The sequence below is a fragment of the Daktulosphaira vitifoliae genome, unplaced genomic scaffold (assembly GCF_025091365.1).
Source record: "Daktulosphaira vitifoliae isolate Bord-2020 unplaced genomic scaffold, ASM2509136v1 Scaffold_1, whole genome shotgun sequence".
NCBI lineage: Eukaryota > Metazoa > Arthropoda > Insecta > Hemiptera > Phylloxeridae > Daktulosphaira > Daktulosphaira vitifoliae.
Window position 1 is genome coordinate 47,184,235 of NW_026099572.1, and position 27,918 is coordinate 47,212,152.

A 27,918-nucleotide genomic window follows, 5' to 3' on the forward strand; every position below is an offset into this window, starting at 1 on the left:
TTTCTGGGAAAAGTTTAGACACGATTAACTAAAACTATTGCAAGGAAAACTTTTCAAAGTCAATAAAAAATTTAATTTTAAATATTTAAACATGTAAAAATATACTTACAGCTGCACTTGACAGCGTAGACGGCATATAAGGCGTACTCCGGTAAGGTGCGTACAGCGGCGGATAATGCTGAGGAGCATGAATAGCCGGTTGGTATGGCAAAACCAGACTAGTCGCCGCGACCGACGATGGTGGTGGTGCAGTGGTGGTTAAATGACCACCAGTGGCCGTACTTGGTACAGTGCTCGAAGCCGATACGGTTGCCGTTGTTGACTGCAACGTGGTGTATGGCAAGTACGATGATGAAGCTGCAGGCGTAAGCAGCGACGGCGCCGGTTTATACGCACTCGGATGATATCCGGACGGTGGCGGATACGGCGACCCATGCAACGGCGGATGATAAAGCATCTGGTTGGGTTTTTGAATGTATGGCGAAGAAATGTGCTGCAGCGGCGACGGCGGCTGGCTGGCCGACGACTTGGGTATGTAGTTGGAGGCTGCGTGAGACAACACAGGATGTTGCGATGTTGACGGGGTAATGTACGAGTTGGTAATGCTAAGCGAAAGCGCACAAGCCTGCGGTGGAGTCTGGTAAGGAGTCAACGATGAACTGATAGACGGTTGCACCGTTGTTGAGAAATTCTTCGGACTACTTAATCCCGACGAAGACACCTGAAAAATAATGTAAAATAAAAATACTTGAAAAAAAATTTCATAGACTTTACTCTTTCACAGGTTAGTCACAAAAACATACATTTATTATCGTTTATAAGCCTATAAAGTAATAATTAACACTAACGAAACGCATGTATTTTAGCCAGTTTACATAGCCAATCAACAAAACAACTTTGGTATAAACTAAAGTTAATGATTCTGTTTCAAACAGGCGTTTGTAGGAACTTCAAAAAAAAAAAAGAAAAAATGCATCAAATAATTTCACAATCATTATAGTGCATTTAGCTATATTACAGTAGTTCACACAAACTAATGGTAAACGTAGAAAAACGGGATTATCGTTATTGACAAATGGTAGCACATTCTTCGCGGTATTTCTCGTTTGCGATTAAAAATATAATAATAATAATAATAATACACAAATCCCGTACAAGACGCGACCAGTGTTCTTTAAATGGTAATAATGCCGGACGACTCTTTATTTCTACTAGCAACTCTGGTAGTAATTACTCGATTCACGCGTGCGAAACATGAAAATTATTCGTTCGTACATAGAATGTGAATTTTTCATTTGAACATAAAAGCATAGCTATGACATTGAATTAGTCGGTTTATCTTGAACTGAAAATAGTGATGCGACTCGAGACTTATAAGTGACCGGCAAGTACTTGTTGTTTCTACGGCGGTAATCAATGTGATGCTTGATGTATAGCAGCAACCCGATGATAACATAATGTAGAAAAGCTCATATGAATCTATTAACCGGAAAAGGAAAACAAAGAATCACTAGCTGAAGCGTGCGCAGATTACAAGATTTGTTGCTGGATCCAATGCGAACGCAGTAGTTATGATTAATATCGATGTACAAATGCTAACCGAGCAATGGCATACAAAAGATGACAATGTAAATTTATTTTATAATCTTGGTATGCAATTATATCATAATTATACAAATAGCACAGGGGTCATATTAAATAATGTTATACAGTGAACCGAATTTTAATATGAGGGTTATACATGCATTACTAACAAGTGACAATGCCAAACTTCATTAATAAAACGGATACGATTGTGTAAAATATTTTTAACGAGCAAAAACTTTTATTTTTGTCAAAGAAAACACGGGCACATTGATTAATCGCAACCCAAGGCTTACACCAATTCAAAAATACTTTCCTAAAATGTTTTTGATGCTGCGTTAAGTAAAAAAAATATATTACATCATCTAAATTGTTTTGGATTCTATTCGTAAATAGGAATGGGTTAGCAACATAAAACAGCATTATTCGATGACAGTAAAAATTGAATAGGTTCAGATAACTTACGATTGCGGAGGCGATAGGAGGCGTAGGCAAAGTGTCAAGCCCGTTGACAAGAGTGTGTGAAGGCTTATGAGAGCCCGGCGGGGTAGGTTCCAGCTGTGCCACCGGTGACGGACACTTATTTGATTGAGATACTTGTAAGGTCCGCGGAGTCATAGACGGAGGCAACATCTGTTGCGGAGACTTTTGAGCAGCCGCGGAAGATAGCACATCCATGGTACCCGTGGTATCTGTTGTAACAGCCGTGACGGTGGTTGTCGCTTCAGGGGTAGGCGGTCGGCTGGTAAAGTCCATGCCGTTGACTAGCGGTGGGGGTGAGGAGGGTTGCCTGTTATTAGGCGGTGTCGTCGTCGTTGTCGTAGTAGTCGTCGCCGTCGGTACAGGTTCCGCCGATACCGTTGCCGAAGGTAATGATTGCTGTTGACTTCCACACTCGGTAGAAGGAACTCTACCGGGTAGCTCATCTAAAAAGTGTATAAATAAGATATATTTTGTAATGCAATAATGTTTTACTGTGACTGCCGTAATAAAAATGCTTACCTTTCCTGGAAACCAAAGTGGTGCGGAATAGATCTGAGTTGTCCGAGCCCTACAAAAATATCAATACTAATATAGTTATTTGTTGTAAAAAAGTTTGTTTTTAAAGAGTAAAAATAAAAACGATAGGATTAAGAGAAATTATATGGCCCAGTTTTATACACAACGGTACCTAGTACGTCCTGTCACCAGTTCAACTTTCAACGACTTTAACAATATAAGAAATTATCGAATAAAAATAAAGTAAGTATACCTCACTTTAATAGAAGAAGACATAACTATAACTTTTTAAACATTAATTCAGAATAATTGACATCTCCTAAGAGGTGACCACGTCGCTTTGAATGACTTTGCTCAAGAAGCAAATATTTAACATCATGACTTTTGTAGATGAATATCCTAATTTGAGCACACAAGATGCAATATTTTTGATATAAACGTCAGAATATAATACAACAACGATGCATTTTTTTTTAATAGAAATACATAAGTTCTCTGTTTGATAGCTATGGATGGTATTAAACGACAAGTTAACGATTAGCTGCAATGGCCATTAAAATTTGTTGCTATTGAGAACTAGCATGAAAAATGCGGTATAAATAGTCAGTAGACATCGTTAAAGGATGTTAATTATCGTTTTCGTCGACACCAGATTAAAGCGTATACAAATTGTCGCCTGAATGGTAATTAAAAAATTATCAAACAAGACATGGGTTTAGTTCTAGTTAGCAATTAGAATAATACTACTAACAGTAATAATGATTTTTGAATAATTGTTTTAAAACCAATATTTTAATTGATTTTTAGAAAACTTGTTATAATTATTTATTTGATATTATTTAAAAAGAAAATATAAGAAACTTAAATTAATAAAGCCAAAATTATAATTATCATTTTAAGTTGCATTATTTCGTTGACAAAATAATTTACAATGAACATTTTTAAATACAACTTATATTTTAATTTTCAGATACGACATTAACATGTACGAATCCAATCTACTGTTTCTCGAATAAAGTGCTTGATATGAAGTGAAAATAAAATAATAGGTACTCGAAATGGGAATACACACTCGTATATTATATGAATTTCAAGATGACGTTATTAGTTTTATTTATGACTTTAATTTATTCATTTTAAACATTTGTATTTCTGTGTGCGTACTGTTCACGCAATAAAATTAATAAATTATGTTTAATCGATGCAGTGGTAATAATTAAAATCGTATTACACCTGTTTGGGACCATCTAGCGTGTTACAAAATCATTTTAAGAGTTGCTTTGACTTGCGTAACACCAAGTAAAGTCATAACATTTTTTTTTTTTTTTTGTCATGGATGCTTTAAGTGATCAATTATTATTTCTAGAATTGCTTTAATTATATTCAGTGCAAAAGTGCCAACATGAGTATAACGTGAATCGATACATACAATGGCCTTTAAATTTATTTAGCGCTCTATGCCTTTTAATCAACGAGATAATTTACGCCAAATATTTTTATTGTATGAATTTTCAATCAATTGATGAGGAAAAAATAATTTTTATTACATAATCTTTATAGTAAAAAATGCATTATAATAATAAAGAAAGGTGGTATGACGAGGCAATTATGTAAAGAACCTATAGGTGGAATGCATAAGTGTATTAAGTAGTTCAGTCATAGTTTTGCAGCCGCTCATTAAATAATAAAATCAGAGGGTAAATCCCTCGGGATTGATACATGTTTGTAGAGGGTAATTTCGGTAATGTCAACAAAACTTGAGTGTGAACTTTTGTAAAGGAGAATAATACCAGAAGAGAACATAATAAACATCAGCAGTTATGAAGACAGTATGTGTACAAAATATAGCACAATATTTAATAGTAAAACAATCGATTAGTCATAAAAAAAGTGTTCCAATTTACTATTCAAGTTAAAAAAAAAAAAAAAGCTAATACAGAACGAATAACGTACTATAAACCATTACTTTGTTGACTCGGTGGGCTGCTAGACGGGTTGAAATAGGTCAGGAGTAAAACTTTGAGGGTCTTCAGTTGTATGTTTACAAGAAGTTAAAAAGGTATAAAAATAAAGAAAATCTCTACTAAACTGAAAAAGCGATTACCATCGCCAAAAAAATATCAGGAACCTCTCAACTACAACTGACAGTAAAAAATAAGCACATAATATTGCAAAACGTACACATTTTCCATGCATTACTACAACAGCGAAGTTTGATTTCGCAGCTGGAGAGAGAATTACGTAGACTCAAAGGGACGGGAGGTGACCATAAAAAATACCCCTCAAGGAGGCGACGAGCGCCGTCGTAAAGTCGTGTAGACTTTAAACCGACCATAAAAACGCGAATATGGTTAAAGTGAAACGAACGCGAAAAAAAATCAAATAAAATATAGAAGCACACACATAAAAATAATACACGATAACCGGAGCAGCATTAAAGGCGCATTAAATTTCCGGCGACGGCGAACGAGCGCAGTGCGGGTATATCATATGAAGGCGGCTATCGTTCAAAATTCATAAATGGTCCAAAGACACACTAGACATGAACACGTGAGCATTGGGTGTTGTGAATATAACGAGCGTTGTTTTTAAATAGAGGAAAAATAGTTTGCCTACCGGTTGACTGTCGGGAGGACTGTCCACAGTCATGGAGACAGCGGTGGGTTGCTCGAAGGGCGGCATTTTGTAGACATGCTTGTATTAAAACGAATAAAAAAAAAAAAAATTATACTCGTATAAAATTTGATAAATTTTTATCACTATGAAATTTACACAACACAAAAAAACACGTTAGCGTTTGAACGAATCGTAATGGACGCGAGCAGCGGCGACGGACGGCACCGAACATAAGCTCACGAACAACTAGACAATAAACGGGCGGTCGCCGCGACTCGTGGTCTGTTCGGCTCCGATACCACGTCGCCGCCACGCCGAATACGTATACGGAGGCGCACTGGGAGAGAAGGCCACCGCCACTGTTTGTTGCGCACGCGTCTGGGCCGCCGGTCTCTGGTTTCTTCGTCTTCTCTAGTACACTACCCCTGCCAATATTTTTCCGCTCACATTTCCCCCAAGGGTCGTAAAAACTTTAGTGAGCTTGTGTAAGTGTGCAAGAGAGTGTGTCAGGAGGAGGGAAAATATTTAAGTACATAGCAAAGAAAATTCCAGCACGTTTACAGAGAGAGAACCATCGGCAGCAATCACACAACCAACAGCCTACTCGGCTCTTACGCGCCGTTTCTTTTATTCATAAAAAATATCGACCTGGTTGGTGTTAGATAAAAAAAAATATGTATTTTTTCTACCAACAGACACAACAAAATGACGGATGTAATCGTCAACTGGACGCACGAACATCATGCTAGATAATAGACTATTTCACATGCAGAGTTGATTTTAAACTCTGATTTTCACTAATAATGTCGTTGTAATAATTGTATGATATAAAAATACACTTGACACAAGTAAACACAACATGTGTCGACCAAACTGTTGTTGTGTCCAGGGGGTATTAAAAAGTAATAAAAAATGCAATACTTTCACAAAAAATTGAATAAATTTATGACTCTTTTACTCTATAAAAATGTTCTGTATCGCGATAAATATTCATGTCAACGCCATCGCTGCGAAAAGTTGTCATGAAACCATTAGGATTATTATTATTATAGTTTTGCACGAGGAAAACATCCAAATATCTCCTTCCCATCGTAACGAATTGTTGATGTTAATATAACTTCACGACTTTTTGTTAGTTTGAAGGGAGTAACAAGATGGCTCGAGACGGAGAATAAAGAGGGATAGATTTTGGCCAAGAACAAATCGACGGAAATAAAAAAATAAGCACCACAAAAACTGTGGCTGTAGCGGGGTTAGCGCCCCGGGGGTCTGACAAGATTTTTACGGTCGTTTGGTACCGAATTTTCACCGTGGGTCGATAAGGGAAAGAAAATAAAAATATTCTATAGATTGTTTTTTATGATAGAGATAATCAAGATAATTACAAAACGACTACCACACGAGCCTGAATTTAGAGATGGTTATTAAAAAAAGGTTAAAAGGTAGTCTGTGGTTTTTAGACGACAAAAATAATGTACAAGAGTCTCTGTAAAAATTGCAAGACACGACTCGTCGTGTTATAATCAAGATTGTCATTTCGCACAACAAGTATAATGATAACATTGTTCTACCAACTGTTGCAATAATAATGTTAGTATAAAACGTTATAATGGTGTTTACTCAGTAGTTACACAGTAAAATGAATTGGTGTAAACTCAATTTTATCGCCTTAGGAGGAATTATATTAATATGAAAACTATACAAACTTTGGATCGATGAGTATTATAAATTATACATAGCAAATGTAAACAAGAGCCACTTACAACCTATTAAAATAACGATGATGTTCGAAACAAGAAAACGATTAATATGATGTTATGAAATATATAAATTTAAATCACATGGTAAGTGTGTTACTCAAAATTACAACAAACTGTATTGCATTTTTAAATTTTTAAACAGGTTTTCGTTAGTTATATGAGGAATTAAGCCTATCAACTCTCAATAATTGTTTATTAATGGTATTGATATACCCCATAGGTCATTGAAACTTGATACGAAAAAAAATATTCTAATAGAAATACAGATTTAGGAAACATTATCAATTTTATATAGACATACATAATTGGTTCATTAGCGAGTTTTAGTTATTCTAGAACTACAAGCTTAAAAAAACCTTGTATAGAAAAATTAACAATAGGAGTTAAAATAACAAAATGACTTTTGCATGAATAAATTAAAAACTAGCATTAACACAAGAAAACAGAAAATATATTAGTATTTACCTACACAATCAACAATAAACACTTATAAATTGGGATATGTTTACCCATAATGACCCACATATTTTAATAGTATAATAAGTTAATAAGAAATGTTAAAATACAATTCACACATCAAGGATAATTTATCAATTAAGCTTTAAAGTAAGGTGCACATCTAACAGTTTTATTTGAGACAAAATAAGAAGTTGACACTTACTAACTACAAAAAACTAAGAAGTTATTTAAGTTTATTAAAATGTATTTAATTAATATCGAAAATAAAGATAACATGATGTTTATAGAAAATTCTATTTTAGTTGCAATTTAAATGTATTAGGACCAAGTAATAATGGTCATTAGCAAAAACTTAATTCTTAAAAAAAATTTACATACTGTGCTTTGTAAGTGTTGAGTAATAAAAGACATAATGTCAAAAACACAGTACTATATTGATACCTTTTTTTAAGTGTTTAACCCAACCAATACTTTGTAAAATAATTTTATTGTACACGTTTAAAATGTAATTTACTACGATAAAAAATAATGGGTACGTTCGATAATTTATGATGCTTAAAATAATAACTTACATTCCTAAACAATTTGTATTTACAAGGGACCCATAATAAATTAAACCTCGTAAAATCTTGTTGTGTTAAAACTTTTGTGTAACTAACAAAAAAAATGTTTTTGAATACTTTGTGTTAAGTTAGAGCCTAAGCTTTGTGACAACGGAATATAGATGTAAATCAAATTGAATTTAAGTAAACAAGATGAATTAATCTAGGGTACAATATTGAAATTAAATGAAGATACATTAGTCACTTATCAAAACACTGAACCGGGTACCTTTTTAACATGCACGGAACGGGTGCATTTAAGGTTATTTTTGATTGGCAATACTCAAGATTTTTTCTTAATTGGAATCGTGCCACGTATATTCCAACATTCTTCACGTTAGTTAAATGCATTATGTTTAAAGGTTATTGTTTTGTGTAAAAAAAATACATATGTTTCTTTTTATATTTATATTATTATACAAACTAAACCTAAGTAAATTCAAATCATTTCAACAGTAAATATTATGAACAGCTGAACAAACGATTGGCTTTTTTTTTCTTTTTTTAGGAATGATAAAAAACTTTAAAAAAGTAATCTAACAATTGATAAACTAAAATAAATTGTAAATAAAAAAAAAGTTTTAAGAAAGAAATATTTGCGCGATCATTAAAAATGACTTTCAATGAAAGATCTTATGTGTATAGTTAATTTTAAAACAGACTTAAACAAACAAATGTTCAAAGTAATTAAATAAACTAGTCATGTAAATTTATACTTGTAGTTTTTAAATTGCGAAACCGATACATTAAAACATACAAATTTATCATTTAGATCATGAAATACCACAATAACATGATCGAATAACGTTAGGGAATGAAGGCGACAGACAGTTTTACTGTTTAAAGCGTCAATTCGTTTACAACTGTATAATGTATTCAAATCGTAGGTGTTGAAAGAAAAATAAAAACTTTAAATAGTATAAATAAATAGAATAATAAAAATAACTTTCAGTCTAAAATAAAAATATAGTTACATATCACTTTAAAGTTAAATTGAAAAAAAGAAAAGAATTATGTATATTCAGCAAATTAATGAATATTGAATACTAATATAGTAATAATAGTAGAAGCTTTCACGAAGTAGCCTTACCTTATCGCCATCATCTTCACTATCACACTGCAAAAATAAAAATAAAACAAACATTTTAATAGATTTAATTATTTAAACACTTTTTCAAATACTTTTAAAGTCATTGTATCAAATCTAAAAATGATTTTATATTTTATTCATTAAAAAAAATATTTATTTAGATAAAAAAAATCAATGTTGAAACACAAAAATTTTAAATATTCACATTTTGTATTATACATTTATTTTTTATAAAGTATTATTATTATTACGTTATAAATTTAAAAAAAAAAAACGACGAATACATATACTTGAAAAATAACTTTTTAAATTAAATATTATTATTTAGAATAAATGTACATCCGTCAAAATCCTTGAGTATTTAAGACCATATCAATTGTATGATTTAGATTCATTAATCATTTTTTAGGTTATATAATGATCTTAAAAAGTATTCTCAAGGTTTTCAGGGAAGTATTCTGCCTAAATATGATAAGTTAATAAAAATTATTTAAAATTTTTAAACATATCTGGATGAAATATTATTTGACTAATATAAATAATTTTTTTTTTATAGTTTTGACATTTTCTAAGTTCGAGTAAAGTAAAAAAAAACCTACTCAACACAGGGTGATCGGTTAATCATAAACCACTCAATTACTCGCAAAATAAATACAATATAAAATAATTTTGTTTTTTTTAGTTATATATATATATATATATTTTGATTTATTAGCTATTAACTACTTTTTAAAATCATCTCTTATAACTTATTTGTGTCAACTTTATTTTTTCAAAATTTAGACATACATAATTAACTAGCCTATTTAATAGATAATGATCTAATTAAGAAAATGACTGGTTGACAACAACTTTTCGACCAGTACTTAGGAAGTTAATCTCATTTTAAAATCTAGAAGAATACCAGGTCTCATCATAAAATTATCACCACCCACTTTTTATCTTCAGCCATTACTTTAAATTATAAACTTCTGAAATATTGATCCAAAAATTGTTATCAATCAGTCATTTTCTTAATTAAATCATTATCTATTACGTATGACTCTATTTGGAAAAATAAAGTTGACACTCCAAAAAGTACTAAGAGACGATTCTAAAAAGTAATTAGTGGCTGATAAAACAAGAATTATATGTATATATACAAAAAAAAATAAATATTTTTTCAATAATGTATTATATTGCGAGCAAACGAGTAGTTTTTAATAAACCGACCGCCCTGTATACTTTATATAAAATCGTGAAATTAATAAACAGTATCATATAAGGAACTTTTTTTGGTGTATTTTATAATATTGATATATACAATGTACATAAATTGTAACCTATTATCAATAAATAAGTCAGCTTAAAATTACAGTTTTAAATATCATTGATCAACATTTTTTACGAGAATTATGTGTAATATATCGAGTTAATAATGAATATTAAACATTTTATAAATACAAACGGCAATAAACTTAAATAGAAACTATTGCTCAAATAAAGCGTTGCAATATAATCAATCAATTATATGTTTAATAACCTACAAAAAATATATATATAAACTGTCATTGCGACTCAAAGTCAATGTACTCTCGCCATTGAAAATGTTTTTTTTTTTCGAATGAAAACGTATGATACACTAGTAAAACCGGTTGAAATTAAAAATGATAAAGAATTACATAGAATTATAACAGAATACTTACGATGTATCCTCTGCCAGAACTGCAATTACTGCTAGCCTGCAATATTTATAGCAGAAAATTTTATATATTTATCAATGTATAACAAGAAGTATTTTGAATATAAAACAATAAACTCACATCGCTTGATCTCTCCCTTGAACTAGACCGTCTATGGCCGCTTTGGTTTGGCAAAGAAGTTTTTGCAACAAATGGTCTTTTAAATGACTGTACCGAGTTGGAATTCACTAACGATGAATCATTTTCTCCGCCTTCACTGTCATTCTTCAAATCCAGGGACGATGAATTCTAATAAAATAAATGACAATAAAATATAAAATTACTGAATCCAAAAAAAAAGAATTAATAATTCAAATTGTTTATCACACGATTCAATAGGTAATACATACTATACAATAAAAACACATAAAAATTAATATTATAAAATGAACATGTAAAACGTTTTCATTTTATTGCAAAATAAATTAAATCATAGTAAATAATAAATAGCAAAAAATTGACATCATTAATTTTAAATATTGCACCTGGTACTTATTTTAAAATAATTACTAATATTTTCACATTTTTTTTATTTTTCACATTATAAGTATAAATTTCAAAATCGTCGAATAAAAAACTACACCACCTACTTCATTTTTGTCAAATTTACAGTTGAACATATAAAGTTTTCTGTGAAATTAAATCTCACAGAAAACTTTTTTATTATTAAATCAATGCATTATATATTAATTTTATAAAAAATCTGAGTCTATCATTGAATTTCTCAAAAAATTTTATATATAGTATCGCTAATTCGTTTTGAACAATATTAAATATTCAATGGTCTGAATAATTTTAAATATTAATAGTAATTTGAGTAGAAACATAAAAACTATATTTTTTGGTATACCCAATCAATAAAAATTAAAATAATTATTACAAAAAACTCTGTCAAGATAAAAATGCCAAATACATAAATGTAATAATAACAGAGTTATAATACCATATTACTAATAGTCTATAAAGAACCACAAGTTTGTTTTATAACAGTATTTATTTCCATTTAAATAAAGTATTAACTGTTTTTTAACAAAGTAAGATATTCATGAATCTTTTGACGAAAGTAACTAAGGAATTTATATAGTAAAAAGTAAAAAAAAATTTAACATCATAAGAAGTCCTCTCTTTAAGTTTAATAGGTACTATTGTTTATTTAAAAAAATAAACTGCTATTTAAAATATGTATAAGTGTCAATTATTTATGATAATGTTTAATTTAATGAAAAAAAAAACACCTGTGTTTTTATATTTATTTTTGTATGTATAGTAATTGGTTCATATGAATATTCAAGTCTTTTGTAAACGTCCTACGCTTTGGTTTATTGTATAGTAAATGTATTGAGAGAAAACTAATAAAAAAAGTTAATTTTGAAAAAAAAAAACAGAACATTCTTTAGAGTTGCTAAATCTTATTTCTTTATAAATAAAATTATAATCTTAACATCATCATGAAAAATAAAAATCACACGAATTCGTGTTACGACGTAGGCATTGCTACCTCAAAGCTTACCTTGTTATGATTGAAGTGGTTAGGCGTCGTGGGAGGACTAGGTACGTTATATTCGGTTTTCACTGGAGTGACAGGTGTACTGGAGTTGCTATCATGATGATTGTTGTTGTTGTGGTTGTGCACATGATTCCGGTGGTGATATTTGCGGTGTGACGACGGGTCTAGACCCAACGTGACAGCACTTTTGACCAAACATTGTTGCACGCAAGTCTGAAACAACAAAACAAACTCAATTATAATTATGGTTTTAAGATTACTAGAACTGATTTATATATATATATATAAATATATCAGTAATAAAAGCACAAGCTGTATACAGGGATGTAAGTCCACTACTTAACTTAGGAGCCATAAAAAAGTATAATTATCAAAAACAATTAGAGATTCTAAATATTTTAACAGTTTATGATTTATATAAGTTTATCCCTTATATAAGAAACAAGAAAATTTGTTTGAAGACCAATTACGCCTTAACGTTTTATTTTTAAGTATCTCACGTGCAGCCGCTTAATTCTCCATGTTTTACACAAGAAAACTTATGAATCGCTTTGGAAAGCTTTTTAATGAAGGCCCGCAAAACGCATTACTCACGCTCGTACCCCATTGTAATACTACAAACATATTCCACCAGTACTTAGGGTCGCGAACACACACGGGTTTCATTCTTATAAGTAATAATAACTACAAAGTAATACACTTAACAGCGTTATATTGTGTAATTTGTTCTTTGAGATCATCAAAACAACAAAACGAATAAATTATATCTCACAGTTTTAAAATGTTTTTACTGCTACTATTAATATTGACACGCGTTATCTACTGTTGAACATAATATGTTACATTACAACGTAGGGTAGTAGTGTAAAAAAATAATGAATTATAATAATATAAATAATATATAATTAGCCAGATTTTATATTCATTAATTAAAAAAAAACATTCGTATAAAAATATAATTAAACCGCTTAATTAAATAATATTTTATGAAACCCATTTAACTGCTTAATAACCATGACTTGTTTAAAGCGTTTCAATTTATTACAATACAATTAAGAGCAAAGGGTCACCGCTATAAAATACCCCCCCAACATGAATTTTGATGGTGTACAAGAAACATAATTGTGTCGAACCCACACCGAAGGGTCGACCTGTTTGTCTAACTAACGGATGCATCTCATGCATAATTATTTTATAATAAAAACGAAAGTCAAAAGCTTTTACCGCTTTAACACTGCATCATATCAATAGAATAAGTTGCGTTGTTTTTTAAACTTTTTATTGTTTAATATAAAGTAATGAATTTTACTTTGAAGATTCTTAGAGATACAAAACGAAGAAATCGCACTAAATCGGATTTGCGTTAACAACCAAGTTTAATTATCACGACGTCTACGCGCTCATACAAATTATTATTATTGTTATGAAAAGAAGATGAAATATTATTTAATTTTTCTCGCTGCGAAGAAGTAATTATGTAAATAGCGTTTCGAGTATCTATCATAACGCGGTTGAAGTCTCATTTTATTTACCGCACGAGTCGAGTGCCGAGGGGATCGAGGGAGAGTCGTAAAACAGTCTTTGTTTAATTACTTTGCAGTAATCATAAAAGCAAGTGGTCCAGACTGTATATAATCCAGCCGATGATGTTGTTTTTCACGAGTGCGACTTGCAGATAAATTTGCCAACATACAAAAAAGAAAATCATGTAGGTGCAATTGTAGAATATCCTGCAACACTATAATAACTACCTATTTAATATTTAGTCCCACTCGAGTCGAATTGAACATCTACTATGCAATGTACTTGTATAATATTATCTGTCATTGACATATTTTAAACCAGTCTAAATCGACCATTCTAATCCCACGATTTTAATAATTTTTTATTTTAATATATTTAACATAAATATTATAAATAAACATACATGGTATGGTTCACGACATATAGCCAATTATAGCTAGTAAACATACGTCAATTACATGATTAATTCATTTTAACTAAAACAGTACAAAAACTGCAATAAAAATAATCTACCTCTGTAGACAACTAATAAAAATCTCACGTTCAATGAATTACGATCAGCGGTACGTAATAGAATTTTTTTTAAAAAAATACTTAAATCAATGGTACGAGCCGATAAATTTCGATCACCCATTCTATACTCTCATAAAAACCGTGATTATTACTACAATTACTATCAATTGAGGTAGAATATCACTATAGCCAAAATTAAACTAAATTTATGGCAACTAAAACTTTATACGGTTAATTTTGCTAACTGGAACCAATGGGAAAACGACATATAGATTATTATTTTATTATCATTATCACTATAATATGCGTTTAACCGTTAGTTAATCATGGAGCAACGTTTCCATTAAAACTTTATGACTCAACTCGTTTTGCAATATTGCCACCGGGTATACCCTGTAGTCAATTTGTGCAGTACGAGACTCAGCATTCATTTTAAATGTAATATTTTATACTAGCGCATGGCTACGATACATCAGCTAGTCATAAGAAAATTTTTTATTTCAATTTCATAAACGGATTTCCTATTAGGCACGTGTGAGAAGGTTAACGGTCCGTAGAGCATAAAAAACAAGCAACTTCTACTTATTTTGCCACAGACAATGGATGGAAACGTAGAATACTAAATAATTTGCGATGCAACCCCGACTTAGACTCGGTTCTAAATAACCATTAACATAAAAGTAAAAATGCATCGACACGACGTAATGGCATATTTACTATTTAAAAGCGCTATATATAAAGATCGTTTATTTGACAGTTATCATACAATTTCATTGTAAGTGATCAATCGTTTTACTTAATTTTCGAAGCTCACAGGGATTTTACAAGATAATATTCGGCTACATAAATTACATTTAGCGTACAATTAAATCGGTCGGAAAGGGAATCAGGAACATGTAAATAAATAACTGCAAATAAATAGTCGCGGTATCTATTGCTAGACCATATCACGAGGTAGTAAAATGGCAGAATTTGTTCCAAGGAAACAATACGCTAGAAGGGCGGCTATCCTTACTGGGTATTGAAGATGCTGAGGCCGCTTTTCATCCCAGGCTTCCGCTCACTAGTCGTCCGGTGACGAGTATCGATCGATCGCGGCCGAACCAACTGCCGCGTGTGTCCGACCATACAAATGGCGGGACGAGTGGGGAATGCCGCCGGCAACGCTGGAACCGGCTCGGACATACGGATCGCGCGGCACGCCGTCCAACGAACACGGATAAACATGACGCGGACAAATTACCACCGCACCGCACCACCACAACAATCGCGATCTCCTCACCGCCGTTTAATAATAAAAACACCCGACTATCTTCCCATTATTGTACATTCGAACCTACCTAGTTTGTTTTTATTGTTATTCCTTTTTATTCATTTTTTTTTTTTTTGGAATAAATAAATCGATCTCGTCACGCAATAGCAAAGTATAAAGTAGTATCTGTATGGGTGGCAGTCGGTTAAAAGATATTTTTGTACTAAAAAAAGATACGTGTACTTTTTTTTTTTTTTAAATAATAACAAGTCATGAGCGCGAGTGCGATAAAATCAATTGTCCGTCCCTCACATATTTTACAAAATGTATTCTCTTATCTAGTTTTCAACAAAAATACAGTAACAATAATAATTGTAATCAGCATCATCACGACAATAATGATTATGATAATAACATTGGATGACATTAATATTTTCGGTACCAAAAGCATACCTGCGTAACCTAAACCGGAACAGCATTAGCAATATGATATATTGAACATTCACGAATCATAAAACTCAAAATATACTTACACCCGGGTTATTATTTTTAATGAGTATTTCTGTCGGCGATTAGAGTATAATTATTTATAAAATCATGCGATTAAGGCAATTATCAAAATATTTTTCGACGTGAATGCTATTTCTTTTAAGAAATAGCTCGAAAGCTATTTCTCAGTATCTCTATTAAAAAGGCCGGTAATCGAGAGGCAAGTAGTTGGACAATTCTGATTGATGGTACGGCTGTAGACAATTTGATGTGTGCATGAGGATTTTTAAACGAGAGAAAAGAGTAAAAACAAACGTTACCGACGGAAAGAAAAAATATCTAATTAATTTAATCTGAACAGGCACTAGAAATGAATTAAAACAAAAAATTAAAATTAATCTCAAGATTCTAAATATAAAGCACCACAATTATTAAGTAATTTATATAACTATTACAATAGCTACCAGTTGAAATAAATTGAGTTATTATGTCGTAAAAAAAAAAAAAGTATGTAATAATCTTAACTTGTACTTACAAAAGATGAGAAAAAGTATAAAAAAATTGCAAGTAGAGTCACTTTATACCATTATCCAATTAACATGAAAATCAAACTACATACAATGATTAGTTTCACCAATTTTTTTTTTTAATTAAATACTTCTCATAATAAAGTATATCTTTGTTACAAATCAATTATTTTTAGTGCAGTTTCAAATTTATCAATAATAATTTTGTAAAAGTTAAATTAATTAATTATAAAAAATTATTAGTTGTTATCATAACGTCAAAAATTCAAAGAATAATCAAGTGTTATATACACACAAAAATATAGTTTAAATAATTCTATGTATTCAAAAATATAAAAAATACTTTTAATTTTTTCTTCCAGTACAATTTTTTTTTATCAAGCTAAAATTCATATAGTCATTAAATTTCTTATGTAATATTCGCATGTAAAAAATTTAAAAAATTGTATTCTAACTGATAATTTATTGAAACAAACTTAGAAGTATGTTATAAATAGTATATATTTAGTGCTAATGATGGTAACATTATTCCTAAAATACGTATATGAAATCTTTTAGTATTTTTTGTGGCTTTTTGGTTAAAACATTTTTAATATTTTTTAGTTTCAAAATAATATTTGAAATTTATTTGAATTTTAAATAAACTCTTGAATTTGTCATCCTTTAGAGTATTGAACAATAAATATGAAATTTCAAATCAATAAATGCAAAAACAAATTATACTTGTGATAATTATTTTCAAAATAAATAGACATTAAAGTGTTTAAACAACAGTTTTCAAAATGATCATAAATCACAAGCATACTGGATTTGATGATTCAAATTTGTTGAGCTATAATATTTAAACAATTTTTTTAAATTTACAATCCTTTATATATATTTATAGAGATTAGAATTAATAAAATTCTCGTTACATATACAATATTTAAATATTTTAACAACCAATAAAACTATAAGAAAATACAGAAAACCTTTCAAAATCATGATTAAATCGTGAATTGATGAATATTCATCACTTAAGAAACAGATATTTACCATATACAAGTTATTACAGAGGTTATCTTAAAGACAAATTAGTAAAAAGTAATTCAAATAATCAACAGTAAAGTATTTAAAAATTACCTATTAATTGAATTTTTTATATAAATAGATTATCCTAAAATTGGATTAAATTTCTTTTAATATATTTTCAGAGTAATTACACTTTTATTTATTTTATATTTATCACATAAATACTTAGTATTATTAATATTAAATTAAAAACATTTCTAAAATTTTACTTCTATATGTGGCAAAGTACATGAATTTAGATCTGAATATCTATGTTTATGTGATTAATTTTATTTAATAGGCATTTAAAATCTGCTATGATAAAATTATGTGTCAAACAATTATGTAATTATTTAGAAAGCCATAAAAATACAACTAGCCGATTGATACAACACCACTTTATTAAAAACATAACCCACTATTTATCTTATAAATTTAATAAAAATAAAGTACTTCAATAGTGAAAAAAGATTTCAAAAGAAAAAAAATGTATACAATATATAAAAATTATTCAATAAAAGTACAGTCTAATTGGATGACCCCACTTAGGATGGATGTCAAGTTTTCAGAAGTGGAATTTTAAAATTTATATTTGATTATGATTGAGCGGCAACCATAATTATGTTCTGAATATCAGGATATCTTATATTTAAATTTATTAAATATTGCTTAATCAACAAAAATGTTTGTATAAAATAACCCCTGCATCATTTTATAATAATAGTAGTAGAAATTAACAATCACATATTTTTTTAATTATACATAATTTACTACTGGTATTTTTATTCAATACATTCATATTTTTGTAATAAATCTTGATTTAAATTTGTTCAAAACATAACCACACCTTGTATTCAAATGTAAAATAAGACTTATCAAGAGAGTTAAGTTTTTCTTAAATTAATATACCTATCTAACATATGCAAACACATTTCTATTTTTTTAAAACTGTCAACAATTCTTTAAAATTAAAAAAAAATTTTCTTTTAATTTAATTTTTAGTGGATTATTATCTTGATTAAACTACAACTTATTAAATAATAGTGTAAAATCATTATTTACAATTAAATAACTTTTAAAAATGTTTTAAATATTATTTGAAAAATAATAGCCATAGTATCAGTTTATAATCTATTTTTTAGAAACAGTATATAATTGGTATGATAATATAAATACAAATCTAAAGAAAAAATGTATAATAATTAAGAACAATTCTAAAATTGAAAGTAAAGTATAAAAAAAATTATAAATAATATACTTTTGGATTCAACCTACTACTATGGACTAAAAAGATTAATAAACTATAACCTTTAGGATATAATTTTTAAGTATACAAAGTTTAAGTTAACATCTAATACTTTAAAGTTGAAAAATACCTAAGATATTAAAAAATTCGATTAATATTAAATGCTATTATAAAAATAACTTCCCTTAAATGAATACATAGTTATTTGTGTTAATGAACAACATACATAAAATAGTTAAATTTTGAATTTACCAAAAAATTAAATTATTGAATTACTTTTGTAAGTTGTCATAGTACTATAAAAAATATTAAAGTAGCTTTAAATAAAAATATTTACAGGTAAATTTATTTTATAATGAATAGTATTTAAATAAAAGCAGTATTATATCCTTACTTAGTATAGTTTCAAATATGTAAAATTTAATTAATTGTTTTTAATTATAAGTAGATATAAACATTTAACACTTACCTCTAAGTCTTCATATGATTTAAAAGATAGAATTGCAAATCCATCAACAACATCTTCATCAAATAATGCAGTATCTTTATTCTTTTTTCGGCGACTAGGGGGGGGAGGCCTTTTAACTTTTTCTTTTGCTACAAGTTCATCATCTTCACCACTATCCATTTCATGTTTCTGGGCATGCATACGCTGGGCCCTTTCACGTCGTTTACTGCGCTTAGTGCGCTGTTTAATATCTGTTTCCATGTCAATACTGCAAATTAGTCGTACGGTCCACTAAAAACTTTTAACAGCTTGTCACACATTGGTTGACAAATCATAGTGATTATTTTTCAAAAGCCTTATCACACAGGCCAGCACTTGTTTCTGTATAGTTAAATCAATGATTTTCATTATGAGTAAGGTATCATTGCAACATTGCAAATCCTAGATCTCCTTTTAGATTTAAATATTTATTCTCGTTTTAAGTAAGATGTTTCACTGTCTCCTCTAGATTGCGAAAATACATAAACACAAACATTAACTATTTCTTGGAAAAACACACATTGAGCGAAAACTTAAGATTTTATAAGCCATATTATTTTACTTGTTAAAGCAGAGGAAATGAATATTTAATCATCTCTCGAATTAAAGAATTATCGGTAAGATAACAAAACAAAAACAAGGCGATCAAACAAGAGAACTGATCGATAACTATATGCGACTAATGCGAAATCTGACCGAAGACGACAGTTAAGGTAAACGAACGAATGTTACAATGTTCACAAAGTATGCAGTTAAATTACAAATTAATAATTAAACGGCAAGTACTTAAACAGTAAATTTCACATAAGCAATTGATTTTAAACACACATATAAACACTTACACAGAACACAAGAAACACGGCGGTGGCGGACGGAGAGACGACGGGGACGACTCACTTGTCGGTTTCGGTCGGGCACATAAAAATGCACTGTCAGTCTCTCTCGCACATACACCCGTCGACGGGGATGGTTAACGCAGTGGTAATCACAACAAAGCTGCAGCCTGAATGAAGGAAAATCCACGGTTGGTACGCACTGGGAAACGCTATTGAACAACAGTGTAGCCAATTAACACAATATTCTCCAAAAAATGTAACAGCAATAATTATGTTGACATATCTGATGATATTTACACAAACCCAGATCACATAAGATTCATTTATTAATTGTACTATAACAAAAAAATTTTATTTGGCCCATAAGCTGACTGTAGTCTACTAAGATACATATTTCAAATAAAATTCGGATGAAAGCTATATAATTCTTAATCTGGCTCTGAGGATAATCAAGTTTGAAATATAAACTACCGTTTACATTTTCACTTTCTTTTTATTTAATAAAAAAAAAATCAAAATCAAACTTAACCAAATTTACTCTGAATAGTATTTATATTTATAATTATATATTTATCTGCTTAATAAAAGAAACGTAGTAAATTTATAGTATAAAGTATATAAAAATCCTACAAATTATTTTGCATTGAATCCAACAGGGAAATGTCCCTGTTGTATTTAATACTGTATTAAATATTCATAGGAAAGTATAAATCTCATTTATTCTAGTAGCTAATATCGCCCAACATAATAAACGCTGCACGCAACATCTAACTATCATTAGCATACAAGAAAATTTTCTTTGAATTTCAATTATTTCTTTTATTTCCGGACCTAATAAATATACATTGATAATAAACAATTCACAAATAGAATGGAAAACTTTTTATGCTTTCCAAATAAAAAAAAATTTAGTAAGGAAGTGTTTGTTATCTATGATTGACGTTTTAAAACATCTTTTGTTTTAATATGTGCAAACAATTCATTGTAAACATCTTTAACACAGCTCTCATTTTTGACATTGGTTTGAATAATATTTGGTGTATTGCTAATTCTAACAGTTTAAAGTATGTATTGATTTTATGCATATCATACAAAATTGGTATATTTTAATAAAAAAATATATTAATGATTTTTAATGCCTAATTCAACATAATAAACTCTAAATTTATAGGATCTATAAAAATATTAAGTTTAATTCTGATTTTGAAAATTTGGCCATCGATTTAATCGACAAATGGAAAATTACTGCTACATGTGTAAATTTAATTGTTGATCCTTTTCACGACACTATTTTAGGTCATTCGTTTTATTCATCTATTATTGGAGTATCAATTTTTAAAGTTCGTAATTAATTTAATTTTAATACGAATTAAATAATTTATTTTCCTTTTATCTAAAATAACGTTATTAGACGCTGCTAGATGATTTTGAAGNACTTTTTAACTAAAATAACGTTATTAGACGCTGCTAGATGATTTTGAAGATATGATGTCCCCAAATTACCATACTTGGCAAACGTTGAACCAAGTTAGAAAAGAAGGGTGTGATATGAACATAATATTAATACTTAATGCAGATCAAGTAGTAAGACTCTTAAAATTTAACGATAAGTAAGTAGGTAAATCTTCGTTAGCCTCACTTCCCTAAACCTAAGAATTATCAAAATATTTACTATTAATAAATTTATGATAATGCTGTTAAATGGTAAAATGTCAAAATTTTAGATGTCATTAAAACAGCAATTACATCAAAATTAAAATATGATTTTTTATGATGATTTATATACATATATATATTAACTCTTAAATATTATATAGTGCATTATGTATCTCAATTTAAAAAGTTGCTAACTTAAAAAATTGGATATTTTTATTGTAAAAAATGTATACGGCCAATTTTATATAATAATTGTACTAAAATTACTCGTATACATTTACTTAAAGATAAATTATTTATCTTAAAGTGAATTATTTTTGTTTAAAATTGCACCAAAATCCATGTTTTTATTTAACTAATTTATTATTAAAACTTATACACCATGTATTTATGAATTAAAGCGGTTCATAGTGGATTAATGTTGCTTAAGTGGTGTGATCGAATTACACGCGTAATATACAAATATTTTTCAAAATTTAAAATAATTCTAAAATTAAGAGTTGTTTCAATATTACACATATTAAACTATTTTGCTCAGAATAAATAACATATACAATAGACTTAATTTTTTTTTTAAGTAGCTCGTACCTGTCATTTTATATTGATTACTACTCCTCACTTAAATTTTTTTGTAAGATACCTGATTTCTGAGCTATAGACGTTTTTATAATATATATAATATTTTATAAGCTTGCCATGTATCCAAAAAATTATAAAATTGTTATAATTGTTTGGATACGAGGATCACTCAAAATAGTACATTGGTAATAGCTTTCTTTAAGTTTTTTTTACCATATTAACCCCGGGTTGTAGATAATCAAATATACAACACATTAGTAACATTTATAATAGCATAAATGTCACATAATTTTTTTTTAATATTAACAATTTTCGTATAATTAGGCACAGAATTATGGATTCTAAAACTAAATTCATTTTATTACATGATCTCAGACTTTTCATGAAACAGCACCATACATTATGGACAAAGATAATTAATGTTGTGTTTATTAGAAAATTTAAACAAAAGCAAATCTATGAATTGTCTACGGTGCCTTACCCGGCTCCCATCAAAGGTGCACTGGTGACGCTTCGGTTAGATTTATGGAGTAGACGAAAATTTCAAAAACAAACTGTCTTATTTAGAGATAAAGTATCAGATTTACAAGGATATTCATTAAAAGTTGTTACATTTAACTATATGCCATCAGCGGTAAAAACTGTGTCGAATATTTCGGATAACCAGGACGTAAAAAATAGTGGCTATGTTAGTGGATTAGAAATTGAGGTATTGATTATATTGATAAGTAGGTATTGAAGATACTTAACGACAATTAAATATTTGTTTTTGATGTTGTTGTAACCTTTTTTTTTAACTAATACAGAGTGATTCATTCAACACTAGCACTTGATTTCTCTTAAAATAAAATTTCTTTTGTAGATATTTTGTAGTCTTATAGAGTTGTCGATTTTATTTTTTTAAATGGTAATCTAAATATTTTATTAGATTATAAAATAGAAAATGATATACTTTATAAAATCATTAGTCGATGAAATATTTGGGGCAATATTTTATAAGTTATTAACAATGCTAAATATTTACTAGTCGTGAACTATTTTTATTAATAGACATTTCTCAGACTCATCTCTCCTTTCGCCTCAGTATAAAAATGTTAATAACTTCTAAAATACGGGTCCTAAATTTATTATTGACCAGTCATTTTCTTAATTATATCATTTTTCATTTTATAAGCTAGTAAAATATATATGCCATTAAAAAAAACGTCGATACCTCTGTAAGACATAAGGGATGAATATAAAAAATAAATAAATAAATAAATTCAAGAAAAATCTAGTAGCTAGTGTGAAATGAACCACACTATATTATAGTATAAGGTCTAAGGACGATAAGTAGACTCATACAGAGAATTAGATAGGGATTGCTTACTTAGAAAATTTTACATGATTTTACTAGACAAATCATATAAACTTTTCCATTACTAGAGTGTAATTAATAATAATTCGATATTAAGTGATCATTAATAGCACTAAAAGCTTATTAATAACCTTTTGGTGTATTTAATGGTTAATTTTATATTTAGTAGGGTAAATTTGCATTTCTTCCTATGTTAAGATTTATAATAAAATTATAGTTACATTTAATATTTTAATTCTTATATTATTTAATTAGGTCCTAAAATCTTTGGCAAGTGCAATGAATTTCATTCCTTATATTTACGAGCCAAATAACTGGCGTACTGAACAATGGGGTAGAAAACAAATTAACGGAACTTTATCAGGATTGTTAGGAGAAGTATGGTCTGCTCGAGCTGACTTGGCTCTTGGAAATTTACACTATACGCCATATCATTTAAATATTCTGGATCTATCAATACCATATAATACTGAATGTCTGACATTCCTAACATTTGAGTCAAAAACTAACAACTCTTGGAAAACTTTAATTCTTCCGTTTAAGTAACTAAACAAAAAACATTTAAATAAACACTATAGAGTAATTCAGTTGAATTGTGCTACACTATTTAATGGTGTAACTACAATTTTGTAATAAATAAAATAAGATACACATAAGAAAATATTTCATAATCCCTTTCAAACAAAATACAATTTATCTTAATTAATTAACAAATGTGTTTATTTTTGTCCTAAGGATAAATAAACTCACTCCTTTAATTTCACTACTCTTACAGTATGAACAATATGAAAATATCTTGACATAAACTATACATTTTAAAATTAAAATTTGGTTTATAATTAGATTGAATATGTGGATTGGTGTAGTTATTACACTGTTAATCGGAGGCTTTTTATTTTACGCTTTGGCAGCAGCACATTATCACATTAAGCATAGTGAAGTTTCAAGTGATGGTTTAAGAAAAACTCTTTCTACTGAAAATAATAAAACATTCCTCTCGTCCACAATAACAGAACTAATAAAAGAAATCATTGAACAAATAAAATTATTACTTAAAAAGCCAAAATCAATTGAGCATAAAAATTTCATTATTAGTTACAAAGACAAATCAATTGAAGAAAAACAAGATATGAAAAATGAGAAAAATCATATAGCTGGTTTATATTTATTTGAAAATATAGGAAACAGTATACTATATACTTATGGAATGCTTATGGCTGTATCTCTTCCTCAAGTACCAACTGGTTGGGCAATACGAATTTTAACAGGATGGTGGTGGATGTATTGTTTGCTTGTCACGGTTGCATACAAAGCTAGTATGACTGCAATTCTTGCCAACCCGGACACAAGGTTATATATTCATACAAACAAACAATTTAAGTTTGCTAATATAAAATCATATTATTTTTTAGAATAACAATTGATACTTTAGAAGCTCTTGCTGATAGTAATGTTGACTGTGGAGGATGGGGCGAACAATCAAGAGAATTTTTTTTAACTTCTTTAGATAAAACTGGACAACATATTGGCCAAAAATTTCAAGAAGTATATGATGTTGATGAGGCAATTGACCGTGTGTCTAATGGGCAGTTTGCCTATTACGATAATATACATTTTCTAAGGTACATGAAAGTTGTGCAGAAATCAAAAATGTTTGAACAATATCAACAAATAATAAATGGTATTACAGTTAATAGATAATCATTAAATAAATTTGATTCTAAACTTTAGTTCATTGCAACAGTCATGATAAGTATTAATCATAGTTACAAATTAACAGTTATGGAATAATTTGTAAATTTTCAACTATTGTTAAACTTAAATATTAAGCATGTAATCATGATAACTTAATTAATTATTCGTAGAACTCTATAGTAATTACTACCCTTTAACTCTTGCAAGATAATAAATAAATAAATATCTAAAACAGGAAAAATATTACAGATTTTTATCTAAATTTATCTCACACTTTATACTCAACATTTCAATAATTTATTTTATTTTGTACTGTTTAGGTACATTGAATAACACAAGAAATGGAGATTACACTCTACATATCATGTCAAATTGTACAATTAATATGCCAATATCACTGGGTTTACAAAAAAATTCTCCAATTAAACCTGCTGTCGATAAATTTTTAAGGAGAGTAATTGAAGCTGGATTAGTAGAAAAATGGTTAAATGATGTTATGTTAGATACAATAATATTAGAAGCACCACAACAATTTGAAGAAATTAAAGCCTTGATGAACTTGAAAAAATTATATGGGGCTTTTGTTGTACTGATAACTGGATACATAGTTAGTGCACTGACATTATTCCTTGAAAATGCATATTGGTATGGAGTAGTAAAAAAAGATCCATTATTTGATGAATATTCAATGAACTGTTATTATGCAAGAAAAAAATAAGTACTCATATCACAGTCAAAAATGATAAAAAAATTTGTTTAGTCATGTTTCTTAATTTATTGATAAATAATAGTACATTTTGTAGTTATTTAATTATTCACCAAATGAGTTTATGAATTTATAATATAATTAATATTTTGATGTAAAATTAAAAAAAAAAAAAGACGAAGTTAACGTTTTTTGAATCCATATTTTTTCCTTTCATAAAATAGATCAGTCTTAGAACTACCCAAGTTTACAATTTTCGGACATCCATCTCTCTGTAAAAAATTATTATTATCGTAAATATTAAATAAAAATTATAAAAAATAAAACAAATTATAAGTCATTAAATAAAAGGTTAAATAATAAAATTATATATTTTTTGGAAATGGAATGATCAGGAGTTTATCTCTGTATGCATATCTACATTAACTATGATAATTAATAAAATCACATTTGAATATTTTCACAATAATAAATAACCTCAATAATTTAAAATCGTTATTCTTTTTTATATTTACTTCTTTTAAAATTAGCGCTAAGAACTAAAATTATTTTGGTTTTTTAAATTTTTACCATATAGTAAGATTTGCAAGGTTAATAATTGTATAAATCGTTTTTAAAACTATAACCAATACTAATATTTAACCCTAATTAGTTTAAAAACTGAAAACCAATATATTTTTTTGATTAATTCATTTTTATAAATCTAAATTTTAAGTTCAATTAAGTTCCATGGGTCGTTTTATAATATAGGTTTTCTTTTAATTATTTTTACATTGTTCACTATAAAAAATTTGATATATATTAGTTATATAAAACTACTAATATAATAGATAAAAGAAAAATTGCCAAAAACAAAATTATTTTGTTTATAGCTCTTGTTTAAAATTGAAATTTAGTCTAGATTAAAGATTTATACAAATAATAATAATGAGAGCCAGTATTGAAATTTGAGTAAATATTTTAAGAGTGTTTAAATTATATAAGACTCGGAGATCCGTAAATGCATAACTATGTTAGTAATATTCAAAATGCTATTATATATTGCTAATGATAAATAAATGATAAAAATTCATACAAATAAAAATACTATTTAAATTATATGTGCTTAATGTATTTATATACAGATATGATCTTAAAACTGTAACAATATAGTTTTCCACTGTATAATGCTATAACTTACATCTTTTTCTTGAATAGTACATTCTTTACAATAGTAAGCATCTGAAACTCCTGGTCCGCCACATATTACACAACGTCCCTGATATGAGCCATAGTTACATTCATCACATATACGTACTAAAGTACATGGTCTTACATAAGAATCACAAATTACGCATTTACCATCATCTCTTTCGCATAAACGTCCAATAGCTATTTAATTTTTATACATAATTAATTTTTATACGTAATAAAATATAAAATGTTTTTTACCAACGCCTGGTTGTTTACGACAAAATATTAAATCTGGATGATGTTTAGCCATTCTTAAATGTTAAAAGAATTAATTTCTATTTTAATTGGATGAAATTAATATGAACTTAAATTATGCTATAATTGTTCTTCAACTATAACCAGAATTTTAATAAATGTGGAATTGTATACATCTTTGTAATATATTTTATCAGTGATTAGCAGTTTAGTTAACATTATAGTAATAAAAATG

The 27,918-nt window shown here is 28.5% G+C and overlaps 3 protein-coding genes across 4 annotated transcripts in view; 1 reads left to right on the plus strand and 2 right to left on the minus strand.

Annotated features, from left to right (window-relative positions):
- LOC126894483 (uncharacterized) overlaps positions 1–20,332 on the minus strand; it is a 28,370-nt gene extending 8,038 nt beyond the window's left edge. The window contains exons 1-8 of one of the 2 annotated variants that reach the window (XM_050665536.1): positions 19,409–20,332; positions 12,342–12,551; positions 10,913–11,080; positions 10,796–10,831; positions 9,111–9,137; positions 2,587–2,635; positions 2,050–2,510; positions 110–721 (exon numbers count right to left, since the gene is read on the minus strand). In XM_050665536.1, the coding sequence (XP_050521493.1) occupies positions 110–721; positions 2,050–2,510; positions 2,587–2,635; positions 9,111–9,137; positions 10,796–10,831; positions 10,913–11,080; positions 12,342–12,551; positions 19,409–19,648 (1,803 nt within the window). In that variant the 5' untranslated portion in view covers positions 19,649–20,332. Of the gene's footprint in view, positions 1–109; positions 722–2,049; positions 2,511–2,586; positions 2,636–5,199; positions 5,454–9,110; positions 9,138–10,795; positions 10,832–10,912; positions 11,081–12,341; positions 12,552–19,408 lie in introns of those variants that run through there. The other variant, XM_050665537.1, reaches the window with a different exon arrangement.
- Positions 20,333–20,502: 170 nt separating this feature from the next.
- LOC126894486 (uncharacterized) lies at positions 20,503–26,476 on the plus strand. Its single transcript, XM_050665548.1, has 8 exons — positions 20,503–21,326; positions 21,434–21,602; positions 21,724–21,872; positions 22,822–23,206; positions 24,110–24,396; positions 24,698–25,204; positions 25,267–25,535; positions 25,870–26,476. The coding sequence occupies exons 1-8, from the start codon at positions 21,229–21,231 to the stop codon at positions 26,265–26,267; spliced, it is 2,262 nt and encodes a 753-aa protein (XP_050521505.1). The 5' UTR covers positions 20,503–21,228; the 3' UTR covers positions 26,268–26,476.
- LOC126894491 (PHD finger-like domain-containing protein 5A) lies at positions 26,277–27,863 on the minus strand. The gene is made up of 3 exons (XM_050665555.1): positions 27,687–27,863; positions 27,436–27,626; positions 26,277–26,527 (listed from the first exon to the last, which is right to left on the minus strand). The coding sequence occupies exons 1-3, from the start codon at positions 27,736–27,738 to the stop codon at positions 26,438–26,440; spliced, it is 333 nt and encodes a 110-aa protein (XP_050521512.1). The 5' UTR covers positions 27,739–27,863; the 3' UTR covers positions 26,277–26,437.
- Positions 27,864–27,918: the final 55 nt, after the last annotated feature.

What these genes read in the sequence shown, in the direction of transcription:
- LOC126894491 (XM_050665555.1), bottom strand. Translation starts at nt 27,738, where the DNA reads ATGGCTAAACATCATCCAGATTTAATATTTTGTCGTAAACAACCAGGC. An exon ending in TCGTAAACAACCAGGCGTTG is followed by an intron (nt 27,627 to 27,686) that starts GTAAAAAACATT and finishes AAAATTAAATAG; the next exon opens with CTATTGGACGTTTATGCGAA. An exon ending in GTACTATTCAAGAAAAAGAT is followed by an intron (nt 26,528 to 27,435) that starts GTAAGTTATAGC and finishes AATTTTTTACAG; the next exon opens with AGAGATGGATGTCCGAAAAT.
- LOC126894486 (XM_050665548.1), top strand. Translation starts at nt 21,229, where the DNA reads ATGTGCAAACAATTCATTGTAAACATCTTTAACACAGCTCTCATTTTT. An exon ending in CTTGCCAACCCGGACACAAG is followed by an intron (nt 25,205 to 25,266) that starts GTTATATATTCA and finishes ATTATTTTTTAG; the next exon opens with AATAACAATTGATACTTTAG. An exon ending in ATATCAACAAATAATAAATG is followed by an intron (nt 25,536 to 25,869) that starts GTATTACAGTTA and finishes TGTACTGTTTAG; the next exon opens with GTACATTGAATAACACAAGA.